At 47.4% G+C, this 17,843-nt stretch overlaps 1 protein-coding gene across 1 annotated transcript; it reads left to right on the top strand.

Annotated features, from left to right (window-relative positions):
- The first annotated feature begins 102 nt into the window (after positions 1 to 102).
- RPS13 (ribosomal protein S13) lies at positions 103 to 4,540 on the top strand. Its single transcript, XM_071427865.1, has 6 exons — positions 103 to 211; positions 457 to 505; positions 2,240 to 2,318; positions 3,177 to 3,346; positions 3,705 to 3,805; positions 4,463 to 4,540. The coding sequence occupies exons 1-6, from the start codon at positions 189 to 191 to the stop codon at positions 4,494 to 4,496; spliced, it is 456 nt and encodes a 151-aa protein (XP_071283966.1). The 5' UTR covers positions 103 to 188; the 3' UTR covers positions 4,497 to 4,540.
- The last annotated feature ends 13,303 nt before the right edge of the window (positions 4,541 to 17,843 follow it).

The following is a 17,843-nucleotide window of genomic DNA, read 5'->3' on the forward strand; positions in this document are numbered from 1 at the left end:
GTGGCCGGCTCTGTGTTGGAACGGGGGGCGGCGGGGGGCGCTCTGGGCGGGACGGCTGAGGGGGGCGCGGGCAAGGCGCCGCTGATTGGCTGCGGCGGGCAGGGGGCGGGGCTGGGTCGGGACGGACGCTTCCTGCGGAAGTGCGCGGGAGGGGCCGCTCCTTCTGCCTGCTCCGCTCTGCCGCCATCATGGGTCGCATGCACGCTCCGGGGTGAGCCGCAGGGCCGGGCCGGGGCCGCGCCCGGGGGGCGCCCCGAGGCTGCTCTGGGGGGCAGGGAGAGCACCGCGAACCGGGCCGGGGGCGGGAAGGGTGCTGCGGGAGCGCTCCGGCACGTGTGCGGATGGCGAGGGAGGCGGGCGGCCGTGCGGACATGGCGGCGGGGTGGGGAAGGCTCGGGCCGAGGGGCCGAGTCCCTCAGCTCGGGCGCTGAGTGTGTGATGTGCTTCCTCCCGCAGAAAGGGCCTGTCCCAGTCGGCCTTGCCCTATAGGCGCAGCGTGCCCACGGTGAGTACCTTCCCCAGAGCCTTTCCTAGAACCTTCCATAGAGCCTTCCCCAGAGCCTTTCCTAGAACCTTCCATAGAGCCTTCCCCAGAGCCTTTCCTAGAACCTTCCATAGAGCCTTCCCCAGAGCCTTTCCTAGAACCTTCCATAGAGCTTTCCCCAGAGCCTTCCCTGCCCCGTGCGCGCTCCGGGACCCACAGCGCGCAGCTCGCAGTGCCCGCGGAGGGAAAGAAAACGAGATCTGTAGAGTTTGGCGTCATCACTTTCAAATTGTGGCCTTTCAAATTGTGTAAATGCTTCCTTGGCGTGTGATGGAGCAGGCTTCCTGGTGAGGTCTCCTTCTGAGGAAGCGTTCAAAACCCACCTGGATGCAATCCTGTGTAATCTGCTCTAGGTGACCCTGCGTTGGGGAGGGGTTGGATTAGATGATCTCCAGAAGTCCCTCAGCCCTGAAAATTCCGTGGTTCTGAGATGATCCTTAGTATACTGAAGAAGCAAGTGTGTTTTCATAGCCAGATGGTTTGTTTGGCAAAGAAATCTTTTTTCGTCTTCTATTTAAGTATTTCTTCAGATACTTCGAGTCTGTAGGCTGGTAATTCCTGTAGATTAAATAATTGTTTTCAGAGTCGAGTTTGCAGTTGTGGTATAAATCGATTGCCTTCAGAAATACTTACAACCAATTTGGTGGTCAGGGGACTAAAAGAGATAGTTCTGGTGTGCTCTTAGTTCTTTCAAGGGTACTTCCACTTAAAAAGGCTTTCTCTGTCCTCCTTTGCAAGATCATTTCTTGGAGGATCTCTTTATTGGCAGAAAGAACAAGTTGTGTTGCATGTGGGAAAGCATGGAATAAAAAACAGTGAAATGGGAACATAAACACAAAATCTGTAATTAAATAAATACAATTAAAAGTAACGTAATATAAAGGTGCTTCTGATGGTTAAACAGTTCAATAACAACTAGGATGAACAAATGCTATATCGTTTTTTTTAAAAATTCTGTGGGGATTTTTTGCTTAGTTTTATTTAGATTCTGTCTTAAATGGTGATCTTTAGAGCACTTCCATGTTTATTTTTGCTGTGCTTTTCTATTTCATACTGTGATAGTAATAAAAATTCAAAATCAAGAGCTTCTGTAGCTTATAGCAAGTCAGGATAACGTGACTTGTTGGTGTTCTTTCCTCATTAGTAATCATGGAAGCAGTGGCTTTATCTATACTGTGTAACTTAAAATTAATAGAAAAGGCACAGTCCTATCTTGGTAGGTTCCTTTAATTTTAATTAATTAGTGTACTTTAAGTATGATTTTTCACGTCTCTCTGTAGTTTCTTTACTGAGAGGTGGTTAAATGGGTCTCAATTTTGTATTTGTCAAAGGACCTAGGTGAAGAATTCCTTCCCAAGATCGGGGATTTTTTTTGTCTGTTACATTGGATTTGTGCTTCTGGTGTGGCAGTTAAAGTGAAATGGTGATAAAGCAGTTGGTGGAGGCTTTATGGAGTTTTTTAAATGGAGACTCATCTTCACCTCTGCCTTCTCTCATGACATTTCACTAGCACTATGGGTTTATTATATGCTAAAAACTTTTGTATCATTAAAAGTGCAATTTCAGTTCTTGATTGTTTTTTCAGGCATTACAAAGCATCTCTTTCTACCATTTATTAAAAGTTTTCATGTAGCTTGCCTCTGTATTAAGCAGTTGTTAAACAGGTTGGCTTTTTTTTTTTCTAATTTTCTTTAGTGGCTGAAACTTACTTCTGATGATGTAAAGGAACAGATCTACAAGTTGGCTAAAAAGGGCCTGACTCCCTCCCAGATTGGTAAGGATTATAAACCACTCCTGAATGGGGACAAACCCACATTTTTCTGACTGTAATATGTTAATTGTTCCTTCAACCTGTAGTAAATAAGGTGCTAAGAGAACACAGCTCTTGTGGTGTACCTGTGCTCACTGTGGGTGCCACTGAGAGTCCTGGGATAATATCCTGCCACTGGGACATTATGTGTGTTGTTCTTGCAGGGAGAGTATTTGGTGAGGCAGTGGGTTGTTTCTGGTTTTTTTCCAAGCGGAAGACTTGAAGCATCTGTTTCATCTTATAGCCTGTCCTTAGGAATGGCCACTAATAGGTGTTATAGGGAAGCTTGGTGTGCCCAGTTTCCTGTAGGAAATCTTCCAACACCAGGAGCCCTGTGGGGATTACTGAGCCAGGCACTGCAGCTGCACCATGGACTGGTTCTGGGGTTTGAACCCTTCCAGAGCTGAAGTGTTTGCATGACACAGGCCATGAGCTATGTATGCTGTGTAAATGAATCTTTCTATTTTTGTAGTCCTGAAAGCAATATTAATTCCTTCTAGAGGGATCCATAGAATGATTAAATATGTTGCCTTAATGAGTCCTGTTGAAAACTTTCCAGTAGTATTGGCAAAGATGAGCACCTCACCTACGTTAGCATGATGGGAGAGTCAGTTGTCTTTTAAGTGTTCCTAGACAAAGGGTTTCAGCTTCTGTAAATTGTATTTTGCTCACTCATTGTCTGCCATTTCTTCAATTGCCACTGGAAAGGTTTTAACTTGGAGAAGATCTTTTTTTGGCTAGCTTGTAACTGTAAGGTCAGTTTCACGAGATTGTTGGTGTATGTTTCTTCTTTTCAGTGTAAGATGTACGTGTTTGTTTCAGGTGTGATCCTGAGGGATTCCCACGGTGTTGCCCAGGTTCGCTTTGTTACTGGCAACAAGATTCTGAGAATCCTGAAATCAAAGGGACTGGCCCCAGACCTCCCAGAGGATCTTTATCACCTGATCAAGAAAGCAGTTGCTGTTCGCAAGCATCTTGAGAGGAACAGAAAGGTGAGTGCTCCTTCAGTTAGATAACTCAGTGTCCGTGATTTTAAATTACACAGTAGTTAGTGTGCAGCTTGACAAAGCAAAGACTCTTAGTGTGATGTTAGCCCCCCTTTGAGTAAACTCCTGAGGCTGGGGAGGTATTTTGAGCAAGGAGAATGGTCTTTGGAAAGGATTTTAAAAGCAGTGTTTAAACCATGTGTTTCTGGTCCTGCTCTGACTTTACTGAAGCTTTGGTAACAGAAATGTGAAGTTTTTAGCAATAGCTGTGGATTATTTGCTTTACTGAAACTCATCTGAATTGTGTCTTGGGAAGTCCCAAGTAGTTGTGATGTTGGGGTTGTAATGTAACTTTGTTTCCCAGGACAAAGACGCCAAGTTCCGCCTGATTCTGATCGAGAGCAGGATCCACAGGCTGGCTCGCTACTACAAAACCAAGAGAGTGCTGCCACCCAACTGGAAGTAGTAAGTCTTCTCCTGCATTCCTCTTGGCACTGAGGACTGCAAGGTCTTGTAAACTGTGCTGGGCTGTTATTCAGAGGGTGAGGAGTGCATTGTGATAGGTGTGTATCGCACACTAGGCAGCAGAGAACAAGTATTTTCATAAATAATCAGTGGGAAAATCCATGAAACTTACACCTGGGCTAAATGACTGTTGTAACTCTTGGTTAAAAATCATGGTCCCAACAAATGAAGTCACTGCTAGGCAATTTTTATAACAATTTAAACGCTGGTCTTGCTTCTCAGGTACTTTTATAGTTCATGTCACTTTCAAAGCTTAGTAGCTGTGACAAAAAGGAAAGTAGCTTGTAAGCTTTTCTCCAGGAGAGGTAACCACCATAGAATTCCCACAGATGTTAGGATTAGACTTGTTTCCCCAAGGAGACTCAAGAGCAGCTAGCCTGGTTTTTAAATATATGGGTTTGTGCTGTCAGCCTAGGATTTTTTATTGTAAAAGGAAGAGTGAAATCTTAGACCATACAAATTTTTAAATAGTGATTTAGCTGCTGGTAGTAGTTAACTGATAGTTAAAACTTTTAACTGAAGCATTGTTTTTGATAACTAGTTTGAAAAACTGCTTCTGCAATTAATATTTCTCTCTTTTCTCTTCTCTCTTTTTAGTGAATCATCGACAGCTTCTGCCCTGGTCGCATAAGAGCTGGCTGTGACTAACTGAAAGAATAAATTTTCGTTACCTGAGTTTGTGTTGTCTCTAAGTGGTTGGTGTGTTAGAGGCTCCTGCTTGTTCTAGGAAGCTGCATGTGAACAGGATGTTTTCCAGGTGGAGCAGACACGTGGCTGTGGTTTCCACATTGCTGTCCTGCAGTATCAGATCTGGGTTGTACTTGTTGCAGTGCTACACCAGCTGGATGTTGGTGTCTGTGCTTAAACTGGTTTGGTTTTTTATTACCTGAGAGCCTCAAGTTAGTGAAGTGTCCTGTTCATTCACTGCAGATGTGTTTTCTTCATCTGGGGCTGTGCCTCTTGTGTCCTGTAGAACGGGCCGAGAAAGCAGTGACAGCAGGAAGATGTAGAAATATAGAAATTGCAGAAGGGGTTATGCAGGTGAGGGGTTAAAACAGGAGAGGTTAATTAATTAATCACAGGTCATGTGGACCTGTTGCTTGTGCAGAGAGCTTAAGCAGACTTCAGGCAGTTCCCTGGCAGTAACTTGCTGTCATTTGTAAGTAATTTTAAGAGTAATCTTTGAGATTTGGGTGTGGACAGCAGTTTTAGCTGTTCTCAGATGTTGTGTCTTTACTGAAATAGTTTTCCCTAAACCCTAAGAGCAAGAGCTATTGGATGGTCATTGTTGCCAATGTTGTGTCTCCAGATTTCTGATAGCTTTACCTGAAGTAGTTTTTCTGCTGAACAAACAGAAAACGTAGGAAAAAAAATTCTCCTTTTCTAGGAGAAAATTATAAATTGAGTTACTCTGAGTTGTTGTGACTTGCTTTTAAATGTGGGTGCATTACTTGACTTGTGTCACCTTGAGAAGTAAACTGCCTCCCGGGAGCGGCCCGGCCGGCACTCGCTGTGTGCAGGTGCGGGACGCGGCCGCGCGGGGGCGCCCGCAGCCGGGAGCGCTGCAGCTGCGCGGGCCGAGCAGCGCCGCCTGCGGGGCCGCCGCTCCCGGCCCGGGAACAGCGAGCATTTCCGAGCTGCCAGCTGCTCCGGCGGCTCTGGGAGCTTGCTGGAGCTCAAGGTGTTCTCCTGAGGAGGGAGGAAGAGGCGTACACCGTATCTCTTGTTGAGGAATGGTAATGGTGTTGCAATTGTACTGTTGTGTTCGGGGTTCTACTGCTTATGTTGCTAAAGATTCTGTACTTCCCATACATCATACAGGCTATTTTAGGTAAATGGTCCTCAGTAGGATTAATCATAAAATCAACGTGGCCTGTATTGAAAGGGACATTAAAGATTATCCCGTTCTAACCCCCTGCCTTGGGCAGGGACACCTTTGAGCCCTATCCAATCTGGTCTTGAACACTTCCAGGGATGGGGCAGCCAAAACCTCCCTGGGGAGGCTGTTCCAATGCCTCACCACTCTCACAGCAAAGAATTTGTTCCCAAATACCTAACCTGAATTCCCCTCTGCGTTTGGACCCATTACTCCTTGTCCTATCACTACAGCTCCTGACAAAGTATCTCTCTCCAGCTTCCCTGGAGTCCCTTTGAGATACTGGAAGGCTGCTGTGAGGTTTGCACACAGCCTCTTCTCCAGACTGAAAAACCCCAATTCTCCCATCATGTCTTCATAGGGGAGCTGCTCCAATCCTCTTTACCAACTTCATGGCCCTCCTCTGGATCTGCTCCAATAGTTCCACATTCATTTTACCTTGGGGACCCCAGGGCTGGCTGCAGTGCTCCAGGCAGGGTCTCACTGGAGCAGAGCAGAGGGCCAGAATCCCCTGCCTTGACCTGCTGGTGGTGTTGCTGCAGCCCAGGGATTGTTCATCCCTTACCCTTTGGATTGCCATTGCCACAGCAGGAGTTGGGCTCACTTGCCCCAGGGCTGTCTGCTCAGCAGCTGCTGTGGGAGCAGTGGGGCCAAGCTCTGGAAGGAGTAAATCCCCCTGGAACCTGTGAAAATCAGCAATGCTTCAGAGGGATGTGCTCCAGGAGGAAAAGGGAAGCATCAGGTGAGTTCATCATTTGTGCCACAGGGCTGTGAAACTCTCTCAGGTAGTCTGCTAACTTCTGCCATGTTCTGAGCACCAGGACTGCCCCAGGCAGCTCAGCACTGGTGATCCAGCTGCCCAGGAGGCTTAGTGGAGTCTGCCACTCTCTCTAAAGGTACAGTAACTTCTCTTGTCTGGAGAGATGTGGTAATGGGGATAAACCCAGGCATGCATACAGTTGCTCAAAATGGACTTTTTTAAGGGCTAGCACAAACTGGCTTCCCTCTCGCTTAGCACTTTGGGTCCCACTGCCCTCTTGCTTTCTCCTGTCACTGTCACGTGCTTTATGGCTTCCCTTGCCTTGATTTAACCTTCAGAATATAGTGGTTTGCTTATTCCCAGCAGCATTGTGCAAATTTCCAGCATTGCCTTTTCCTCCAGCAGCACTTTTTGCTCTCCCAGCAAGTACAAATCAGAACAATGATTTATTTTTTTTTTTCCTATCCCAGTGTGAGCTTTTTCCTGCTTTTTGCTGGAGGACACATCAGAAAGGTGCTCTCAGCCTCTGTCACTTCCAGAGGAGCAGCCCCCTTTTTTGTGAATTGGTCAAGGCAATTTTCTTCCTTTCTTTTAGGTAACCTGAGTTTAGCCTGCCCTGATTTGGGTCAGCTAGGGCAGTGCTCAAATGTATGAACACACCTTCGTGTTTTCTTCACTCCAGCCTGGAATGGTAAGTCCAGAAAGGTCTTTGGTTGAATCAATACATGCCATGTGCAGTTTCTACCTCTATTTCTAGGAAAGCATTTCAAAGGTGACTGTTAAGTATGAAAAGGATTAACCTTGACAGGGATTTAAGGGAAAGCTTTGATTCAGTCATGGCCAGAGGACTCTCTTAGTGCTAGGTATCTCTTTAGTTGTGGAGGCAAATAAACCATCTTTTGCCCCTGAATTTTTCTGATTGACAGTTCCTGTTTACAGGTACCTCTGTGAAAAACAAAACAAAAAAACCTTAGTAATTTATTTCAAGTAAGGAGACTTGAACACCACTTACTCTGCTGTTAAGTCATTGCCACTGCTGGAAACCATTTCTTTAGCTGAAAAGGGGCAAGAAAAGTAAACCAAGCTACAGCAGTCACAATCAGAAAAGGCAAGAAATTATGTGGATTTATAAAGGTAGAGCTGCAAGTATGTGCTGCTTTGTTTTTTCTTAAAAACAATTTGTTTCCAGTTGCATTTTCTGCCACTGTGCATTTTAATTTCCAGCTCAAAAATCATCGCTTGCAAGTTAATACCAAAGAGCAAAGAGTGAATGAAAAGTGCCTCGTGTTTTTTTTCAGAGTGATGCTGTGTGTGTCACTTTCTCCCACTGTTTTCAGTGTCACTTACAGACCATGAAACACAGGGTAGTTAAAAAGCACCTCACGTGTTTCTCGGGGCTCACGGGCCGGTTTCTTTCCCCGTCCGCATTTAAATAAAGAGCAGTAGAGCCTCTGGAATTCACCAAAGGCAGGTCCGGTGCTCGCCCGGCTCTGGGACAGTTGGAGATTCTGGCTTAGGCTAATGCTGCTTCACGTTCATGCAGTTGTTTTTGTTCTCCTTTCAATGCTGGGATCAAACTCGTGAAAAAATGCGGCTGTTGCTGGGAAGTCCCTTCAATAACTCGGCACATTTACATGACAATGGGTGGCTGTGCCCTGGTAACCTCCCTCCTCGGCCAGCACATATCTTGGCAGCAGGAAATGCTTCCACAGTGCTTGCTGCTAACGCTGTGTCCGTGAATGTCCTTTTCTTGCTTCCAAGGATTTCTGGACATAGTTGCAGTTGGATAAATGAAGGCTTCCCTCTTTTTCTCTTCCCCCTCTCCTGCCCACTTTCAGGATAAATTTTACCTCTGTTTGGAGGTGTGTAACCTTTGTAATGAACAGTGGTGCTGATCAGTGGGAGCGCTTTCCTCTGGCCTCGGGATTTATCAGCGATGTTACCCAGCACAGATGCAGCCCTAACTGGAGCTGAATCCATAAGGGAGGACAATGACAATGGGATGTGAGGTTAGACTACACATTGTACACTGTGCTACAGGGCCTGCTGGCTACAGAAGGACTGGCAGCCCCTTTCTGGAGGCTCCCTCAGTGTTTGGGGCAGAGGAAGTGAAGCACAGCCCCTAGCCCTGAGCTGAAATACTGGGTGGCAGGTAATTATGTCGGCTGTGCCTGAGGCTAGAGGTGTACCTACATTAAAAGATCACCTGAGTTTTCTAGTGACTGCTGGTTTTACAGGCTGATATTTTATTCCCTTTGAGGCTGCTCGCTCAAGACCCCTTTTCAGGTCAGAATTCTCCTTCTTCAGAGCCAGGAAGGGGCTTTCAAGTTTAGTGCAGCTGTCAGGGATCAATCTCTTTTACTGCTCCTTCAAGTTCTTTCTGATGCAGATGAATAATTTCCGCAGATCCCGAGTCCTGTGTTATTCCGGAGTGGGAAGAGGGTGACTGGTGTTTTGAACTGTAGAAGCTGTTGACTGACTGGGTGAAGAAACCAGTGACAGCCATTAAAAATTAATCAGGTTAAATGAATTTGGGAAGGATCTGAATCTAGGGGGAGCAGTTCTGATGGTGAAGGCATTTGAGATGTGCAAGGAAGGGGATGGAAATCTCTTTCAGTTCAGTATATTTTAGTGGACATGGGGGCACACTGAAAGCTGCTGTGAAATACAGGCTGTAAGAGAAATTGTTTCCTCATAAGGTCTTTTTTCCTGCTGCTTTTCTGTAGTTACAGAAAAACCATAGCATCTGCCTTTTTTTTTCTTCTTTTTTTTTTTTTTTTTTTTTGTAAGTTCATCCCATCTTGCTCAGCTCTGCTGGCCTTGGCAAAACTAGACTATAAATTGATAAATTCTCAGAAACTGCTGATGGAGCAATATTATATTGGGTATTCCATTTACACCTCAAAATCATGCTACAGATTTCTCCTTATACATTACTTAGGTAGTTGCTCCTGATAACTTTCTTCAGTAGTAGATTCAGGTCTGGATTCTCTTTTGGTTTAGTACTCTGTTATTTTCAATACTGTATCTGACAAGCAATACAAGAATAATATTTAAAAATGGTATTTAGCTAGTCTCAATCAAGCTAGGATCTCAAAATCATATATGATTAATAAATAAAGCCCTTACTAACAAACAACATTCCTGTAATGTGCAAGGAGGTGACAGTTTCAGTGGTCCCAAATTCTTTGTGTGTTGGGTAATGACCTGGGAATAGTCAGTTTCTGGAGAGTGTTTAGTTTTCTGGAATTCACCAAATGTGAGTGTTGAAACACTCAGAAACACCCTTTCACTGATGTCCAGCTCTTATGTAGTAGTTTTGACCCAAAAATTCAGTGGTTTGTGTGAAAATAAAGTAGACATCTCCCAGCTTTGCAGGGTGACAGAGGCATAAAGCAGTGAAAGGGTTTTGGGGGCAGCAGGAGAGCTTGGCAGCAGCTCCGAGGCCCTGGGTCCCAGTCTGGTGTCCTGCCTGTGATGGTTGCACTTTAACCAGAGCTGGGTGTTTATATGTAAATAGCCTGTGTGGGCAGTGGTGCAGAGCAGAGCATGGAGGCAGCTCACAGAGGCCTTAGGGACACAGAGCATGGCACTGACTCCTGGCACAGGATCCCAGAGTGTGGCTCTTGGTGGGCAGCAGTGGGCAGTTACAATAATCCCTCTTTGCACTGATGGAGGTACAAGGCTTAGAGTGGAGGGAACCATTCCCCAACCTCTTCCTGTCCAGGGTGGGGAGTGGGCTGGACCTTCCTTCCTTAAAGGAACACCAGAGAAATGGAGCCAGCTTTGCCTCTGAGATTTGTCTACCTGGTTGTACTCTTGGGCACATAACTCAATTGTTTTGTCAGCTCAAAGGAGATTGTGATCTGGTCTCCTGCCGTTAGCTTGTCTTTCTGTGTCTAGCAAATTTGGATGTAGGGAAGGAGGACATAAAAAGCAGGAAAATTAAGGAGCTTGGCCCTGTTGTACAGTTGAGACACTGTCACTTGTCAGATTTGAACCTTCTTCGCTTACAAGTTCTGTGGCAAATTCCTGCACAATAGGAATTAGACACCTCAATTAGACTGTCAAATATACAGGATTTTCCTTACAGTACAGGTAAATTCTATGTTTCAGTGATCTCTGGAAACTCTGTCTCCTCTTCTTAACAAAGATCAGTCCCTTCTGCAGCTGTTTAATAAAACTCTGAGAGCTGCAAATCAGCCAAGTAAAAAATTCAGTTTCATGGAATGATTCCTGTCAGCCTTGTTTCTGATTCAGAGATCCAACTAATAGGGTTAAATCGGAGCAGTTTAATGGAACAATGTTATTTAAGCAAAGCAATCATGTCCTGCTGCAGCATTGTTTGGTATTAAACAGCAATTAGATTTGTCTGCCCAACAGAATTGCAAAGCTCCTGTGAAAGCAGCTGTAATCGGAAATGTCACACTGCAGATACCAGTGATAGATAGGGTCTAACAAAACACAGGCTTTGGCTGCAGCTCCTCACATTGATGGGTAATCCCATGGCATGTAGCAGTTTAGGACTGTTTGTGTAGCTTGCAGTTTGGGTTGGGATTATTCCTTCCACTGTGCTCTCCAAGCTCAGTGTTTTTCTCTCCAGTGTGCCACCGACAGCCTGGTTAAACTGGAGGGTTCTGCCCCCTCACTCGCTCTGTAGTGAAGGTCAAGTGAAATGGCATTTGGGATGGTGAGCCTGGGGTTTACTCAGCAGATACTGAACTCTGCTCTGATGTCTTTGCTCACTCTGGAAACACAAGGAACTGAGCAGCAGTTTTGGAAAGCAGCAGAGGTGGGTCATGCAAGAGTCAGCACCAACAGTAAAGCAGATGTGCTGAAGTGCTGATTTAGAGAGGTGTTCCACAGACACTTTACTGGATTTGGTTCAGCAGGCTGCATGGCAACTTCCACAAAGGACACTTTGTGGATTGCACAAATCTCTATCTCCCAGACTCATGCCAATCTGTGAGAATTTTTACTTAAAAACACCCCTAGAATATGTGTCAGCCAGTGTTAAAAAGCAGAACTTTTATTAGGCACAACACCCTAAGTAATAATCCTTCCTCTAAGTATCCTGACTTTTAATCTTTGAACATTTGTGTTAGAAATGTGTTAGAAGTGAAAGAAAGCTGTGCTAGCATCAGACTACAGAGTAGGTACAAGCACATGATGTGCCTAAAAGAGCTGGTCATGGGTGTATTTTTAGTCTTTGTATTTCCTCTCCTGTGAGCTGAGATAGTAGGAAATTGCCTCTTGCTCTGTATTTTTCTGGGAAGGTACAGGTTAAGGTGTGGTTGTCCTGGAGGTCTGCAGCAGTGGCATTGCTATGTGTTTTTATGGCCACAAAAACCAGCAACAGACCATGGATTAGATTGTGCTAGGCATTTATTTCAAGCAGTGGGGTTTTTTCTGCTCCCTAGTCCCTGTGTACTCCTGCACTTATCAAAGCACTAAAACTCATCAGGGAGTGTGTTCAAATGCCTGGAGTCCTGATGTGTGTTACTTGTAACTTTCTCTGATCAGTGACATTTAGATGTAGCTGGGGTTGTCTGAATGCTGTCTCTTCTATCTAACTTCCACTCCAAAAATGGTGTATCCTGGTGATCTGCTAAAGATTCCCCACTTCCATGGCTGGAAAAAGTGCCAAGCCTCATTTAGGCTTCAATTTGCTTTGGAGACGAGGGTCTCAGGCAGAACAATGACTCTGTATCTGGGCACTGTGGTATATTCCCTGTTCATCAGGTGTGTGGCTGTTTCCTGTTATCTGACCCTCTTTCCCTCTCCTGCCACAGGCACTTTTGGCATCACTGTTTGCCACCACCCAGCAAAGAGGACCCAGAAGTTCTCTCAGTGGCAGTGCAGGGTGCAGTTTACCCTTGGAGCAAGGCTGGTGTAGCAGCCTGCTGCTGCTGGAATTGCAGTCCAGTCTGGAGCTGCAGGTGCAGCTTGGTGTGGAGGCAGCAGATGTGACCCAAGGATGGAGGTGGAGCAGGAAGGGGAGGCACAAGAGGATGCCAGCAGCACGTGTGTCTGCTAAATGCTGCCTGCAGGGTCAGCTCTGCCTGGCAGCCGGCTCAGGGCAGCACAGAAGTGAGTGGGTGTGTGGGTCACACAGCTCACAGCATGCTGGGGGAGGCTTGGCACTTCAGCAGCTTTCCCTCCATGCCTACCTGGTGCCACCAACCCAGCAAATCTGGGAAACTCTGTGTGAGATGGGTTACTGTGGCCCTGGTAGCAGGAGGCTGCTGTCACCAATGCCTTTTCTGGGAGACTCTCTTCCCCTCCCTGCTCTGTGACCCACATAGGTCTGGATAAAAAGGGAGACAGCCAAGAGAAAGAAGCTCTGGCACAGAGACATTGCCCAGCGTGGATACAGGCCACAGCCCAGTGAGGGGCAAGTCAAACAGAAAATTAGGATAATTAGTTTTATATGTGGCAGTGTTGTAGTCCCTTACAGAGGGACCCCAAACTTCTTAGTAGAGTAGTTTTTTCCCTTTTAATTATTGTTCAAATGTTTCTTCCCTCAGTCTTGAATTAATCTGAGCTTTTCATGGGTTAATCTGCCTCTTTACCCTTGAGGGTAATTGAGCAGTCACTGGGTTTGCATTTTTTTCTCTTTATCTTTCAAATGTCTGTAAGCCATTGTCTTTTTTTTTTTAATTAATTAAACCCCCCTATAGTTCTTTTACAGTTCAAATTTGCTACAAAAGCAAGATTCAAATTGGACCATTCTCTATGGAGAACGATGAGTGTGTTATGTAGGGGTGCAGTTCCTGTTCTTGATGTAATAACTCTGGTAACAAAGACACCTTTCTTCAGGGTAGCTTCCTTCAATTACCCTTTTATTTTTCTTTCTTTGCTAATGTTAATAATTCAGTATGTGGAAGCCAAGTCTTAAAGGGAGATCAATGCTTTGTGTCCCGACATTTTGAATTTCAATTCCTTTGGTAAATGCAGTCCCTGGTGTGTGTTTGGGCTCTAACCCTGGAGCATTTAGCCAAGAGAAGACAGTACTGTGAGTCAAGGCCTCAGACTAGTTTGTCTTCACCTTCTAGAATTGTTTATCCAATCCCCTGGGCAAGCCTTTTAGTACTGCACTGTATGTTATAGTGCCTGCTTTTCCTGTCAAGTAAGTACTTAGGGAAGGCAAGGGGAGCACTGGGTTTTGCACAACTGTAATTACTTCAGGCTTCAATACCAGGGACCTTTTGACCTAATGCCACTCAGGCTGATTCTGTCATGTTTAATCCCTCATGCCCCATCGTCCCTGAGAGCCTGCAGAGGTGTCCTGTTCTTTGCCCTGAGCCAAAGAGCTTCTGATACATATAAACAACGCCTTAAAGGTAAAATTCATGTGCTGTTTGCTTCAAATTATGCACTGGAGCCTTCAGGAATTGCTCTCAAGCTTTGAGGAGAAGCTATGCTTTTGTTGGGAGGCTGTGAGGGCTGGTGGTTAAAGCCTGAGAAAGGCTGAGATTATGGATTGTTTCTCTTCTGTTCCTGCCCTGCAGATTTGCCCGGAGCTGGTTGCTAATTGCTGAGCCTTTGGAATCAGTTTAACATTTTGGCTACATGCTTTTGTTCCCTCAGGGCTGGCTCTGCCCAAATAGCACAATTTAGTCATTGTTTCTGTTTTCAGACTGAATGCTCCATGCAGGTGTGAGTAGCCAGTGGCTTCTTTTCTGGTTGTTAAAATCAGGCAGTTTTGTTAGCCACTGTTTTTTGTTTCTTCATAAATTCTGGGTGTAGAAGTAGAGGCACAAACAAGCAGAGTGTTAATTAAGAGTCTTTTTGGCCTTATTACTTAGTTTGTCCTTGGATTGGCCCACTCTTAATTACTACCCGGTTACTATTGCTATTATTCTTGTTTAATGAGATAATCCAAATAATCTCATTTCAGTTTCACAGATCATTAGATCCAACACACTTATTAATAAGGCATTTGTGAGCTCTTTATGTCCACTCAGCTGTTTTCAGTCCTTCTCTTATCCTCTATGATGGAGGGAAGGGATGTGCTGAACATTTTGTAGCTGGATATGTTTCCTCAAAGTATTAGCGCTTGCCTCTATACGTTGTTTGAACAGCTGCTTCTTTTTGTTAACTGCAGTAATAAAAACGTTGGACATCTTGACCAGAGGTGTTGACTGTGCTAGTGAGGAGTGGCTCTGGCAAAGAGGGAGCTGCTGCCTCCTCTCTCCTGCCAGGAAGGGTCACCTTTCCCAGCCAGGCAGGAAGGGGCAGCAGGTGCGGGGCTGCTCCGCTCCGCTGGCACCGGGTGACAGCGAGCAGGGCCGTTCCGTGCCAGCTTCCCAGTGACAGCCAAAGGCCAGGAGGCACTGGGGGGATGGACCATCTAGTTCATTGCTGCCCGTTCTTCCCAGCAGCACGCTCACCGTGCAGCCAGTTACCTGTTCTTCGCGTGTCCCCAGGGCAGAGTGCCAGCCACAGAGGCGTGTCCCCAGCCTCGCTGGCTGTTCGTGAGCCCCTCTCGGCTGACATGTGCCCCAGAGCAGGGCATGTGGCTCATGTGGGCCATGGCAGGGGTAGGTGTGCCCTGGCTGAAGCACTGGCGGTGTCCTGTTACCCCGTGCATCTCCCGCTGACACCGATACCCACGCCTGCCCTCTAAGGCTGTGCCTCCAATGGAGCCTTTGGTTAGGGCTCGGAGAGGGATGCTTGGATATCTGTCTGCTTGCCAGGACCATGGTATTTACAACAGTGACAGTTCTCTAAAGAATTGAAATGAACAGGTGTGTGTGGCTGTGCTTTTGTGCCAACAAAGGAAAATCCGGTTTTTGCACATGCACATGTCAATAAAATGCAAAGAGTAACACACACTTCACTGCTTTGGGCAGAGTGAACCTCTGGCTCTGGAGGATGTGAGCTCTCCTGGTCATGTCAGTGACTGTCTTAGGGGGTCAGAACCAGGCACACATTGCTGACTCAGAACTGTGATCCAGCAGAGAAATAGCAAAAGGAAAAGGGTTAAAATAATCAACCTCGTTTCGTTGTTGCTGTCTGAGCAGCTGAAGTTCCACCTATTCTGTGAGACTCTTCTCCCTGCTGTGTCACCCACGTGTGCCTGTGACAGAGGTGGAAAGAGAGCTGCTAGAAAGGACTGGGGCTGGAGGCCCCATCTGTGTGTGGCACAGGCCACGGCCCATGGTTCTGTTAAGCCTGGAACTTGCTGTAAAGGCAGGATCTAAAGGCTGCTGCTCTGAGCAGTTGATGATTTCTCAGTTTCCAGTGAAGCTGTTCTTTGCAAGAGGGAGGATTCCATCTGCTCCACTCGTGGTCACCGTGGGCCTGTCTACACCCCTGCACGGCTGGGAAGTCCAGCCAGGCCACTGCCTTAGCCTGCACTCACATGCAAAAGTCTTTAGCCTGATTAAGTGTTAACTCTTTGTAAGGAAATGTGCCTTGAGGCTACAGTGGGGATAACCCAGGCTGTGGATTTCTCGTGTGATCCCAGCCCTGCTTAAGCAGGATTTAGCAGTCTCCTCCTCAAGGGCCTCTTCCTACCCCTCTGCCCTTCTCTGGGGCTCAGTAGGGTGCTGAGCTGGACTGAGAGACTTTGAGAAGGAAAAAACCCAAATCATAAAGCAGGTGGGGGGATATTTGGTTGATTTTAAAAAGAAATCCAAAGTCTTTTCTCCGATCTGTTTTCCCATGTTGCTGCACAAACAGCTCTGCCAGGAAGCAGAGCAAAGGCAGGAGCAGCTCTCTGCCTCAAAAGCGACAGGGATTGCATAAGGATTGGTTTTGTGTCTGGAGGCAGGGCCAGCCACAACGTTGAGCTAATGCCATCTGTGTGGGTGCTGCAGGGCTGTCACCAGGGCCATGCCAGGGCTGCTGGCTGTGGGGCTGTCACCATGGCCCTGTGGGGCTGTCACTGGGGCTGTGCCAGGGCCGCTGGCTGTGGGGCTGTCACCATGGCCCTGTGGGGCTGTCACTGGGGCTGTGCCAGGCCGCTGGCTGTGGGGCTGTCACCATGGCCCTGTGGGGCTGTCACTGGGGCTGTGCCAGGCCGCTGGCTGTGGGGCTGTGCCAGGACCATGCTAGGGCCGTTGGCTGTGGGGCTGTCACCAGGGCTGTCACCATGGCCATGCCAGGGCTGCTGGCTGTGGGGCTGTCACCATTGCCTGTGGGGCTGTCACTGGGGCTGTGCCAGAGCCGCTGGCTGTGGGCTGTCACCAGGGCCATGCCAGGCCAGCTGGCTGCGGGGCTGTGCCAAGCTGCTGGCTGTGGGGCTGTGCCAGGGCCATGCCAGGGCAGCTGGCTGTGGGGCTGTCACCAGGGCTGTCACTGGGGCCATGCCAGGGCCGCTGGCTGTGGGGCTGTCACCATTGCCTGTGGGGCTGTCACTGGGGCCTGTGGGGCTGTCACTGGGGCCTGTGGGGCTGTCACTGGGGCTGTGCCAGAGCCGCTGGCTGTGGGCTGTCACCAGGGCCATGCCAGGGCTGCTGGCTGTGGGGCTGTCACCATGGCCCTGTGGGGCTGTCACTGGGGCTGTGCCAGGGCCGCTGGCTGTGGGGCTGTCACCAGGGCCCTGTGGGGCTGTCACCAGGGTCATGCCAGGCCGTTGGCTGTGGGGCTGTGCCAGGGCGGCTGGCTGTGGGGGTGTCTCTAGGGCTGTCACCAGTGTCACCCAGCACTGCTGCCTGGCACAACAGTGCCATGTGCCAGCGCTGCTGAGCTCTCCAGGCCAGCTGCCTGTGCTCGCTGCAGTCTGAGCAGAGCTGCTGGCTCTCCTTACGTACCCTTGGAGAGCAGGGAATGAGCTTAAGGATGGATAATCTAGGCTAACTGTACAGTGAAAACAAGTGCCTTACCTCACATATCACCCAAGTCTCTCCTGCCTTCCCAAACCTCCAGCTCCCCCGTCCTTCAGCAGCAGTCGATACTCTCCTGGCACAGACTAGAGCAGGGAAAATTAATTGTGCTGTAATGACAACTCCCCTCTCAAAACCTGGCCTTCTGCTCGGTGTAAATGAAGGGCAATCTGTGGCCTATCAACACACTGTTTCCTTTGGGGAAACAGCCTCACACTTCTCAGATTTTCCTTTACACTACTGACTGTTGGCATATTTTCCTACCTCAAGATCTGCTACATTGCTGCAAAGGGTTTTTTTCTCTTTAATTAATTTCTTTCAGCTCTGTCAGGATAGAGGGTAATTAAATGCTTCAGTATCTTGTCATAAAAATGCCACTTTTCAGAGGAATTGTCTTAATGAGCCTGTTTTTCAGTATAGCAGAGGCTCATCTATTAGTCCAGTGTATATTTTTAGAGCATGGCATTAGCCAGAAAAGCCCATTAGATCGTTATACAAGTGGCTGAATCA

The sequence above is a fragment of the Agelaius tricolor genome, unplaced genomic scaffold, assembly GCF_023055355.1.
Source record: "Agelaius tricolor isolate 1412-34295 unplaced genomic scaffold, bAgeTri1.0.p SCAF_5, whole genome shotgun sequence".
NCBI classification, from domain to species: Eukaryota; Metazoa; Chordata; class Aves; order Passeriformes; family Icteridae; genus Agelaius; species Agelaius tricolor.

Coding starts and splice junctions, on each gene's coding strand:
- RPS13 (XM_071427865.1), top strand. CDS start 189: ATGGGTCGCATGCACGCTCCGGG. Junction 3,347..3,704: donor ATCTTGAGAGGAACAGAAAG/GTGAGTGCTCCT, acceptor TTTGTTTCCCAG/GACAAAGACGCCAAGTTCCG. Junction 3,806..4,462: donor CTGCCACCCAACTGGAAGTA/GTAAGTCTTCTC, acceptor CTCTCTTTTTAG/TGAATCATCGACAGCTTCTG.